General features: G+C 39.3%; 1 protein-coding gene across 1 annotated transcript; it reads left to right on the top strand.

Annotated features, from left to right (window-relative positions):
* Nucleotides 1–2,667: 2,667 nt before the first annotated feature.
* LOC117351843 (piggyBac transposable element-derived protein 4-like) lies at nt 2,668–4,410 on the top strand. Its single transcript, XM_033927689.1, has one exon. The coding sequence runs from the start codon at nt 2,668–2,670 to the stop codon at nt 4,408–4,410; it is 1,743 nt and encodes a 580-aa protein (XP_033783580.1).
* Nucleotides 4,411–11,549: the final 7,139 nt, after the last annotated feature.

The raw sequence follows: 11,549 nt of genomic DNA, 5'->3' as shown, positions 1-11,549 counted from the left end.
AATCCTTATAAGGAAAGCATTTTTAAAAAGGAACGACTAATCTCAAATCTACAGGGAGTTTATTCCATAGTTCTAGCCCCTCAACTCTAAAATCTCTTGATCGCCTTCCTTATAATGCCAGTAGCCTGTATATTGACACATGAAGGAACATACGGTAACTCTATATAAGGTGCTAAAAAAAGTCCACACTGAAAAAACTGTTCTTAGTGCTATTCTATAAATCGCATCTTGAGTTAGATGCCGTTTATAAAATACGTGTAGCACCTGTTCCTGCGACTAAAATTTAGGCACGGCTATTTGCATCAATTAAAATTAGGCACAGATTGGACATATTCTATAATAGTACATGTAACTTATATGAAAGCCCATGACATGCTCATGGCCTTCCCCTGGCCTTGCCCCCTTTTGAGATCTGTGTGGTTAAATTTATGTGCACAGTTTTATAGAATACACTTAGAAAGTTGTAAACACTGATTGGCTTGTTAACCAATACAGTTGCACACACAAATCAGCAATGTGCACATATTTGTGTGTGCAACTTTTGTCACCGTATACAGATCTGGGAGGTAATGCGTAAATAAATTTAAAGTGCCTCATTCTAGAATTGCATCCATAATGCTGGTTTGGTGTTGTCATCTGCCCATTTTCTCTGTAGAACAATTACGTGCGTGATTAGCCAGATTGTAAAGGAAATTGATTGTATAATATTTTTCTTTGAAAATGACCCACATAAACATACATATTTTAGAAAATGTGTGTATTCATTATAAAATAAGCCAGAAAATCTGTGTCCTGTGTGTGTAGTGTAAGTGCTAACTCTACCTCTGGAAGCATAGGGTGCTCAAGTCTCATAACATTTATATGTTTATGCCCTTAAAACAATGTTTTACTGATATATATGCCTTTTAAAATGACCCCCATTGCATTCAATCTGATATTCTGGTATTATTCCAGAATAACATGACTCACTTTTTAAGGCTTCAACCTTCAGGTGCCAGAGCACATTTTTCTTAAGAAGAGAATGGTTGTTTTGCTCCCCCTAATGCATTCCAGATACAACAACAGTATGATTTTTATAGATTTGAATCACTGGGTAAGCAACTCTTATATTAACAAGCTCAAATTATATATGATTTGCCTTCCATTTGCACTATGTATGAGCTATGGGGGAATCCTGAAAACCCAACATGGAATAGACTTAGTAGATAAAGACAGGTTGTTCACCCTCTCCAAGGTAGGGAGAACAAGAAAGCACTCTCTAAAGTTAAAAGGGGACAGATTTCGTACAAACGTAAGGAAGTTCTTCTTCACCCAGAGAGTGGTGGAAAACTGGAATGCTCCAGGGATTCAAGACAAGGTTAGACAAGTTCGTGCTGAACCGGAATGTACGTAGGTAGGGTTGATCTCAGTTAGGACTCTTTGACCTGAGGGCCGCGGCGGGAGCGACTGCTGGGCGCGATGGACCACTGGTCTGACCCAGCAGTGGCAATTCTTATGTTCTTATGACATAACTGTTCAAAATCAGGGTCAAGCTAGACTCCTAATCAGGATTTTTTTGGGGGAAGAGATATTAAATAGGGCTAGATTTTATTTCAAAATTAAACTATTAAAAAAGGGACACTTCTTTAATTTATTTTCATTGTTTTAGAATGCACTGTTTGTAGATATATGCTTAAATAAAGTGTTATGAAAAGTGAAAAAAACCCCAGCCCTCAAAATAAAATGAAAGATGACCGAAATGCAAACTCATAATGTTAAAACGATGTCAGTAAGAGGAGTGGTTTTATATTCTTTGATAGATTTGACATGATATTTATTCCAATGAGTTTCTCCTATGTTCCTTGTTAAACAAATCAAGTGAACTGAATCTTCTAATCCTGTAATTAAAATCATTAAGTATGTATACTATTACATGAGTACACGGTAGATTGTAAAAAGTGATTATCCTATACAGTTGCTGTGTTCTGGACTCCAGTCCACTATCAAAAAGAACAAACACAGGTGATATTTAAGAACAATATACCAGCAGCGAATACATATCTCATTCAGCGTGTTATAAGGCAAAGCTATCATTTGTATTGCCTCCTTCAGAACTGTATAGGTTAACCCTTTCAGGACCAAGGGACATATTTGTCCCATAACTTTAAAATCCTATAAATTTTGATTGGGATAGTCTACAGTTCTAAATTTGATATGTACGGATTCCATATGATACTGCCTTTATGTAAACAAACTGGTTCCGACATTCATTCATTAGCGTCGTTGCCAGATTGACGAGAAGATTCACTTGCCACACTGTCCATAAGCCAGAAGTTTGATTTTTTTAAATAAAAATAATGATATTTCACAAAAACATTTTGTCTTTGGTTTTGCCTTCCTATGTCGCTACTATAGCGTTCTGATGCGTTTTACGCCACATCTGATCTCTCGTTCTCAAGATGTCGCCTTATTTCGTCATGGGACACATATGTCCCTATGGTCGGTAGTAGAATTCTGAGGTTGATGTGCACGTGTCGTGATTCTTTTCGTTTTGTGTTACCTGGTGCCGAGAGCTCTGAGGTAAGTTGGCCGACCTGTCCAATAACTGTAGAACGCATTTTGGATCCTTTCTCGAGTACTTGTATGCTCATCAAATATTTTGTTGCAGTTGCACCCGATAGAATAAGGATGCCTTTAGCAGAACGCTTCTTCGAAATAACTGAGGATGCCATTGAGCAGATATTGCTGGCAGATAACAGTGATGATGAAGACAATCTTCCACTTGATGAAGAAGATAGAGGCTTTCTTGACGAGGATGTTGAAAAGGTAGGCAAAGAAATTGTTATTGAGCGCCCTGTAGCAGCAACTAATGACTTACCCGAAGCTCCACGAAAACAACGTCGTGCAAAAGCAGGCCAGAAAGAAGACATCAATTTCATCTGGAAGCCTCGGAAAGCAAATTTTCAAAAGAACACCATTGAGTATGAATATGGAAATGTGAACATAGATGACGATTGCAGTGTGGAACCTAATGCCTACGAGGTATTTGAGAAAACTTGCGGTTTCAATGATCTGGCAGCTCATATTGTTGAACAAAGTAATTTATACATGAAGCAGAAGGGGGTTCCTTTCCAAACCGATGCCCAAGAAATCCGTGCGTTCTTGGGAATGAATTTAGTGATGGGTTACCATGTGCTTCCTAGTCTGAGAGACTACTGGTCTACTGACCCTGACCTACAAGTGCCATACATTGCTAAAGTAATGCCTCGACAACGGTTTGAAGCGATCAGGTCTGCCTTACATTTTTCAAATAATGAAGAGATGCTTCCGAAAAGCCATCCCGATTTTGATAGAGCTTTCAAAGTTCGGCCTGTAATGGATCACTTCAATCGATGCTTCCAGAATGCACGGAACCCAAGCCAACAACAGTCAGTAGATGAACACATGATACGATTCAAAGGACAAAGCATCATGAAGCAATACATAAAAAATAAACCTATAAAGTGGGGTTTCAAGATGTGGTGCAGGTGTGACTCAAAGACTGGCTATTTGTACCAATTCGACTTGTACACAGGCAAGAAAACTGACACAGAACATGGACTTGGAGAGGGCGTGGTCCTCATGCTAACGAAATCACTCGAGCACTTATGCTGTGAGATTTACATAGACAATTTCTTCAATTCCCCAATTCTTCAGCTGAAAACACAACAACAGGAAATATATTTGTGTGGAACGGCTCGGGCAGACAGAAAGCATATGCCAAAGAATCTCAAGCAGGACAAAGAGCTGAAACGTGGAGAAAGCCAAATGCTTTCAGCAAATGGCATAACCTGTGTAAAATGGATGGACAACCGATCTGTTGTGATGTTGTCTAATTTTCTGCATTCCACCAACTCGGTCTCAGTGTCCAGGAGGCAACAAAAAAGTGCAGAAAAGATCCAAATTCCTTGTCCTGAAATAATAGTTGCCTACAACAACTTCATGGGCGGCGTCGATCTCATGGATCAAAAGAAGATAACATATGAAGTTGACAGGAAGTCGAAGATCAAATACTATTTGTGCATATTTTTTGATTTGATTGATATAGCTGTCAACAATGCTCATTGCATATTTACTCAACTGAACCTGAACATGAATCCTCAATGTAAGGCCATGACCCCTCTTCAGTACAGGCAACTGATTGCAAGGTTCCTCATTGGAAATTATACAAACAGGAAGAGAAGTCTTCCAGCAGGACCTGTTCGAAGCAGCAAGAACAGTATACCATCCCCTATGCCTGAACACAAGTTGGCAAAAATGGGAAAGCGGAAAAGGTGTGCTCAATGTGCAAAGGACAAAATTGAAAATCGGACTGATAATATTTGTGAAATTTGTCAGGTTCACTTGTGCTACACATCATCACGCAACTGTTTTGAGAAATATCACACATAGCGGTTATTGCGGGTCAAATAAAGATGACCTCGGTGCTTGTAAGTTACCTGATTTTGTGGTTTAGTCATACTCATGTACAGATCGTGCAATAATAAATTCAGGATGAAACTTATGCTGTGTTATATATTGGATATGCATACACGTCTCTTATATACAACCTGTGTCCTTAGCCGACCATAGGGACATATATGTCCCAGGCTATAACTCAAAAACTATAACAGCTATCGTCTCCGAATCAATTTTTTGGCATCTGCAAGCCCTTTTTACCATAAAAATGTCGTCAAAACCACAAAAATTGGCCTACGATCCTTATGGTCCTGAAAGGGATAATCACTTTTTACACTGCACTGTATGATGTAACTATATTTCTGCTCATGTCTGTGTTCTTTTATTTAATTTAGTATTTAGCTCAGGATAATGATGGGCAGTATATTAAACATAAAATGAAAGTGAAACCATGAACTAGCCAGCATTAAAATTGGCATCTTAACTTGAATTACCAGCTAATTCAGTGCCAGCAGAACACCCAGTGTACAAAACAAACGAGACAGGAACTTATGGACATCTTGCTAGAGATAATGTGGCTTGCTAATGCTATTGTGTTAGCTCAGGTTTATTTGTTCGGCAGGGCAGAGGCCTTATTCAGAACCTGTAGGGTGAGGAAGTTGTGACCCTTGCTTATGGAGCTCTTATAATTCATGTCCCCTGTCTAAGGAGTGTCGTTCAATGACCATAACAGAGGGGGAGGGGGGAGAGAAATAAAAACGGAGGAAAAAATCCCAAGTGGTTATGAATGAAAGCTCTTAACATCAGCCTCACTTCCAACTTAAGTGGATAATAAGAAAAGAGGAGGAAACTACGAGGTCAAAAACTGTACTCTGTACCTAGTTAGGGGAATTAATACTTTGGAAGTAGGAGCAGCAGTAACAAAATACCCACTAAAGGAGCAGTTAGGCCAACTCTGCTTCCTGTGCTCCCTGAATATCTGAGGCCGGACGGATTCTTATCAGGATGCCAAAGGTTAGGCAGCAGTAGGAGTCCTTTTGCCGCCTAACATAATTGTATTAATCAGTACTAAATGACACAATAATTGACTGCATTGTGTAGAACCAATTAAGAAGTGCTGCTATGTGGCCTCCGTGCCTAGGTCCCTGGCAGCTAGCGGTGCATAGTGATGCCGAAGTCTGTAAGTGGACATGTTTAGGCGCAGTGCTGGACGTTGGTGTCACTGGCCATAATTCTGACGGGACCCTATGTGTCGGAAATGTAGGCCTGTGAAACCCTGGCCTACATCAAACCATGATTATGGAAGAGGTGCCTGTTGGTGATTGAATTGCAGCAGGTGCCTGTTTTATGGGCACTTGCCATGGCAGGTTCTGCTTACAGAATTAGCCCCTTATTGAAACAGGTCTAGCCAAAAACATCTTTTTTAAATAATTCTTTATTCATTTTTATAACTTACATCAAGTGTAATACAAAGTAACATCATTTTGACTTAAAAACATCACTTGAAATTCTATAATTATTCCCTACCCTTCAATATATCGTAATATATAAAACATATTTTCAATGTAATTTCATTTAGTTTAATTTAATGCAAGCTTTTATAGCTCATCACTTCCAAACAGCTGACGGTATTACAACCAGACAGTTTGTGAGCAGGTATCTCTTCTTTGAGCAGTAGCAAATAGGAAAAAATAGCAAATTCAAAATTTTTTTTCCAGGACAAAATAACTGGCATATATCAAAATGTGATTTTTGTATGAGAGCGTTTTCTTTTTAGCATAACTACTCTCTCCTTGCTGTTTGCAACACTATGATCAATTTGATATGTAACCACTTATAATCTCTGTCTAACTACTGTGAACCGCCTAGAACTCTTCGGGGTATGGCGGTATACAAAAATGAAGTTATTATTATTTTATTTAACCTCTGCTAGACGTTTGTTTTGTTTTTATTCTTTGCTTAGGGAATTAACTTTTTTATTTAGAAAGTCATTTTGCTAATGCACATAATTCATGTTACCAGTACTTATTATCCTTCATTTAAAAATAGTTGATTGCAATTGCTCATGTCTCTCTGTTGCAGTTGGTGCTTGTATTATAGTTCACAAATAATCTGGATCCATTGCCACTTAGCTTGTGGACAGCTGTCAAACTGTGCAGAACATTGCTCAGAAGACCCACAGTTTTAGTGAGTACAGAAATAACTTAACTATCTATACAGTTTTAATGTGGTAGATGAAGTTGAATAAGATGAGCTATTCTGCTGAGGGATGCTTCAGGGTGGGGTGGGGGTGATGCTTTGGAGGGGGCGCAGAAGGAAATGGGCACTTCTCTTGATGAAGGATACTTTGGAGGGGGTAGAGGCAGGAGGCATTGGGCACTCCTCTTGCCATGGACAGTCAGGGGGAGGGGGAGGATCAGGGGTTCTGACAGGAGGGAGTGGGCATCCCTCCTGCCGGCCAACTTGTGGGAAGGGAGGGGTCAGGGGTTCCCTGCCACTGCTGCTCAGCTGATCGTAGCAGGGAGATTTCCTTGCCACGATCAGCTCAGCGGCAACAAAATTCTCTAAATGGTGCCTGTGACATGGAAGCTGGTTAGAGAATATAGGTGGTTATGCAGGGTTAGGCATCCGATTCTGTATAGGATGCCCATTCGTGATTCTCAAAAGCCACTTAAGCAGCTGCTGAGACCAGGCGTCCTATACATAATCAGGCCCTTAATGTATACTGATTTGGAAATACCTAATAATTCCCAATTAAGGGGCTTTTGCTAAGCCTTAATCTGCCCTTGTGTGGGGTTTTTCTGATTTTCCATTTTTTGTACTAATAGCCTTGCATCAATATAGCACATGGCCATTACAAAAATTACTGCATTAGTACTTACTGACACCTTTTTTGTAGGCTGTAAGGTTTCCAAGTTCCAAGTTTTATTAAGGGATTATTTGACTCTTTTTCTTTCCTTTGGAAGGAAGAGGGAATAAAATATTTAGGGATAATGATTCAAAAGATGCTGGAAGATACAATGATGGTAAATGAAAGATTTTCATTGTTGAAGATCAAAGAAATGTGTGAGCAATGGAACCCACTACATTTTTCTTGGTGGGGGAGAGTCCAAACTATCAAAAATGATGATTTCGCCTGTAATTTGTTACCAAATGAGTATGTTACCAATTTATTTTCAATCATCTTTTTATAAAAAAAACTCAATGGGATTCTTTCAAAATTTCTTTAGCTTGGAAAAAATCCTAAAATAGCCTTAGTATCGTTACAAAAGTCTAAATCATTGGGAGTGGTAATTTTTATAGATATCATCAAGCTTTTATTTTGCGTCAGGGTATGTATTGGATCCTTGCTGAACTTATGGAACATCTGCCGGACTGGTTGATTCTGGAAAGTCATCTTATGGTTCTACTTCATCTCAACCACGTGTTGAGTATCAAGCTTCCCAGAATCTATAACAATAATATGATTTTTCAGTCAACGTGGAAAACGTTAAAATTTGTAGATCAGTTAATTTCAATCCCGATACATAAAACTACCGGTCATTCCCTATGGTTGAACTCCAAGATATTAGTGGGCAATTCTAAAATCCTACAGAATTATTGGTTGAAGGCAGGTATTCGAACATTAAGGGCTCCTTTTACTAAGGTGCGCTGGCGGTTTCAGCGCGCGCTTTACTGCTACAATACTGCACGCGCTAAACGCTAATGCCTCCCTAGAGCTTACATTAGTATTTTTCATTTAGCGCATGGTTAGCGCGCGCTAAAAACGCTAGCGCACCTTAGTAAAAGGAGCCCTAAGTGATATACTTTTGAATGATAAAATAGCTTCTTTTTTGCAATTACAACCATGGTTTGGAATTTTAAAATCTCAAGAATATAAATGGATACAGTTAAGGCAGGCCATTGAGGCAGGGTTTCCTGCATGGCGTGCTTTAGTAAATCAACCTAGCTTGCCGGCCATATGTTTCCAAGTGGAGGCTCATGGTCACCAGGCCTCCCAATGGTATAAAGTCATATATGAATATGTTTCAAAGAAACCGAAAACAAGTTTGAGGGATATTTGGTCTATAGAAATACAACAAAATATTTCTATTACTCAGTGGCCACAGGTTTGGAGTCGACGGCTGTGTTGCACTGCATCAGCATCTATAAGACAAACATTGTTTTTTCTATTATATAGACGATTTTGGACACCAGTCAAATTGCAAAAATTAGATAACACCAAATCAAATAGATACTGGAACAGCCATCTTGGAGTAGGAACACTGGATCTTCTTTTATATTACTGTCCATTAATATTTACTAAAATTAATTTAGGGCTCCTTTTACAAAGCTGCGCTAGGGCCTTAACGCGCGGAATAGTGGGCACTAAATTGCCGTGCGCACTAGCCGCTACTGCCTCCTTTTGAGCAGGCGGTAGATTTTCAGCTAGCGCATGCTAATCCAGTGCGTGCGCTAAAACCACTAGCGCACCTTCCTAAAAGGAGCCCTTAGTCTTAGGTGTTGATATCCCGCTGACATATGAGGTGATCTTATTTGGGACATTGTTACAATCCAAATGTCCAGTTGACAAAAATAAAGATAGACTTCTTCTTATAATGACTGGGGTGGCCGTACAATTAATCACCAGAAATTGGAAGAATTGGGATATGTTGAATTTTACTTTTTGGTGGGAAACACATTGTTTGTATTGTCGTTATGAAAGATTGTTAGCTGAACAATCAGGGCAGTTTAGGAAATTTTGAGAAATTTGGAGTCCATTGGAATCATTCGTTAAATATTTTAATGATTAATACTACTTCCAGAGTTGATTTTAGTTCCATGCATCCAGGAAGGGTGGGTGAGAGGGAGTGAGAGGGGAAGGAGGGGTTAGATAATGAGATTTAAGCAAATTGCAAGTATGTAAGTGCTGTCGTTTTGAATTCTTGAATGCATTTCTATTGCACTTTTGATATCTTTAATAAAATCAATAAAGAAAAAAAAAGATTTGATAAAAACGCTTTTAAAAAATTTCTAAGCGATTTACAATAGTAATAAAATATTCTATAAGGTCCTGATTCTATAAAGATGCCTACAGATAGGCACCTAGATTGGCTAGCCAATCTGGGAGCCTAATTTAATTATTAATTTTATTAATTGGACTAATTTGTACTGCTAATTGAAATTCTATTAAAAAAAAACAAAAAATGATTAAAAAATTAATTTGCTGATAGATGCCTAACTACCACTTTGTTGTAGACGTCTACGCCGAAGTGCCTACCAGCACTTGCCAGCAAGTAGAATTGGTTAGGGTAGATTCAGGCTAGATTTGGGGTGGAGTTAGGGCATGGATTGAGTTAGATGCCAGTATGTGCCTACCTTAGGCACACTCATATAGGCCAAGAAAACCCTGGCCTAAATGGCAGTGTGACTAAAGATTTAGGGGCATATTCTATAAGCGGCATCCCAATTGTAGGTAGCAGTAGGCATCCTATTGCTGTCTAACCAGCCAATTAGATGCACATTAAAAAAAAATAAAAAACACTTTGAGGCAGGCCGCCTACACCAGTGGTTCCCAACCCTATCCTGGAGGACCACCAGGCCAGTCAGGTTTTCAGGATAGCCCTAATGAATTTGCATGGAACAGATTTGCATGCCTGACACCTCCATTATATGCAGATCTCTCTCATGCATATTCATTAGGGCTATCCTGAAAACCCGACTGGCCTGGTGGTCCTCCAGGACAGGGTTGGGAACCACTGGCCTACACTGTAGGCATCTGTCATGGTTGAGGGAGATATGTAGGGATGCTTAAGCTTGCCCAAGGCTAGGCGTGGGTGTGGTTTCTCTAACCAGCATCTGTGACATGGACATTGCTTAGAGAATCGTGGCAGTTAGGCGGGATTAGACAGGGTTAGGCATCTGTCCGTTAGGATAGGCGTGAATCTATAATGGACAGATATGATTCTATATAGAACGCTCATGTGCAATTCTCAAAAGCCGCCTAGGCGACTGCTGAGACCACATGTCCTATACAGAATCAGGGTCTTAATGCCTACTGACACCTAAGAACACTTACGCACCACTAGGTGCAATTCTATAAATGGCACCTAACAGTTCATTGATAACTGTGCCAAATGGCGCCTAGGACTTAGACCAGGGGTAGGGAACTCCGGTCCTCGAGAGCCGTATTCCAGTCGGGTTTTCAGAATTTCCCCAATGAATATGCATGAGATCTATTTGCATGCACTGCTTTCAATGCATATACATTGGGGAAATCCTGAAAACCCGACTGGAATACGGCTCTCGAGGACCGGAGTTCCCTACCCCTGACTTAGACACCATTTAGAGAATCATGGCCTAAAAGCTCACAGGGTAATCTAGCGGTAACCAATTAGCATGTGTTAATTTAGATGTGCTTACTGATTAGCCCAGGATTGCCCACTCTTGGCCCCATGACATGCCCCCCTCCAAAAAAAATTAAATGTTTTTAGTGCACAATTTGAATGTATACATTTGGCACTTATCACAGGATGTTTGGGCGTAATCCATAGTATGCCATTTTTAAGCTGCAGAAGGCATGTATTAGCACTAACAGAGTTTAGTAAAAGGACTCCATAGTATCAATGTGGGGAACTGTTAACATATAATATTCTACAGCTAATTTATGCTATTTTAGCACTGGTACCATTTTATGCAATGAGAAGGTGTTATTAACAGTATAATAACACATCCTAATGACAGCCCATATTGATAATTTCTATTCTAAGTGCATTTTGGTCAAAGAATGCTCAGCTTGGGACATGAAAAATATAAACATTAACATCAAAATATAAACACATCTGTTGTTTTGTATAAAACACACTTGATAGTCAAGTTAAGATGTAAAAAAAAATATATATTTAGCAAAAGCCTAGAGTCCGTTTCTGTCTACTGGACTAGCATATTATAGTTCTGAATTGACTTTTCATGCGCAACCTTCGCAAAATCAGAAAATTCTTTGAAAAAGAACAATTCAGACTCATAGTTCAATACCTAGTCCTAAGTCTATTGGATTACTGCAATATCCTCTACCTTTCTTGTCCTACTTACCTAATAAAACAACTACAGACTGTGCAGAACACTGCCCTCAGAATGATCTATTCCCTTGGAAA

This window comes from Geotrypetes seraphini, chromosome 18 (genome assembly GCF_902459505.1).
Source record: "Geotrypetes seraphini chromosome 18, aGeoSer1.1, whole genome shotgun sequence".
Classification (NCBI taxonomy): domain Eukaryota; kingdom Metazoa; phylum Chordata; class Amphibia; order Gymnophiona; family Dermophiidae; genus Geotrypetes; species Geotrypetes seraphini.
The sequence above is the reverse complement of the archived record's forward strand: the minus strand, read 5'-3'. Positions and strand labels throughout refer to the sequence as shown.

What these genes read in the sequence shown, in the direction of transcription:
- LOC117351843 (XM_033927689.1), top strand. Translation starts at nt 2,668, where the DNA reads ATGCCTTTAGCAGAACGCTTCTTCGAAATAACTGAGGATGCCATTGAG.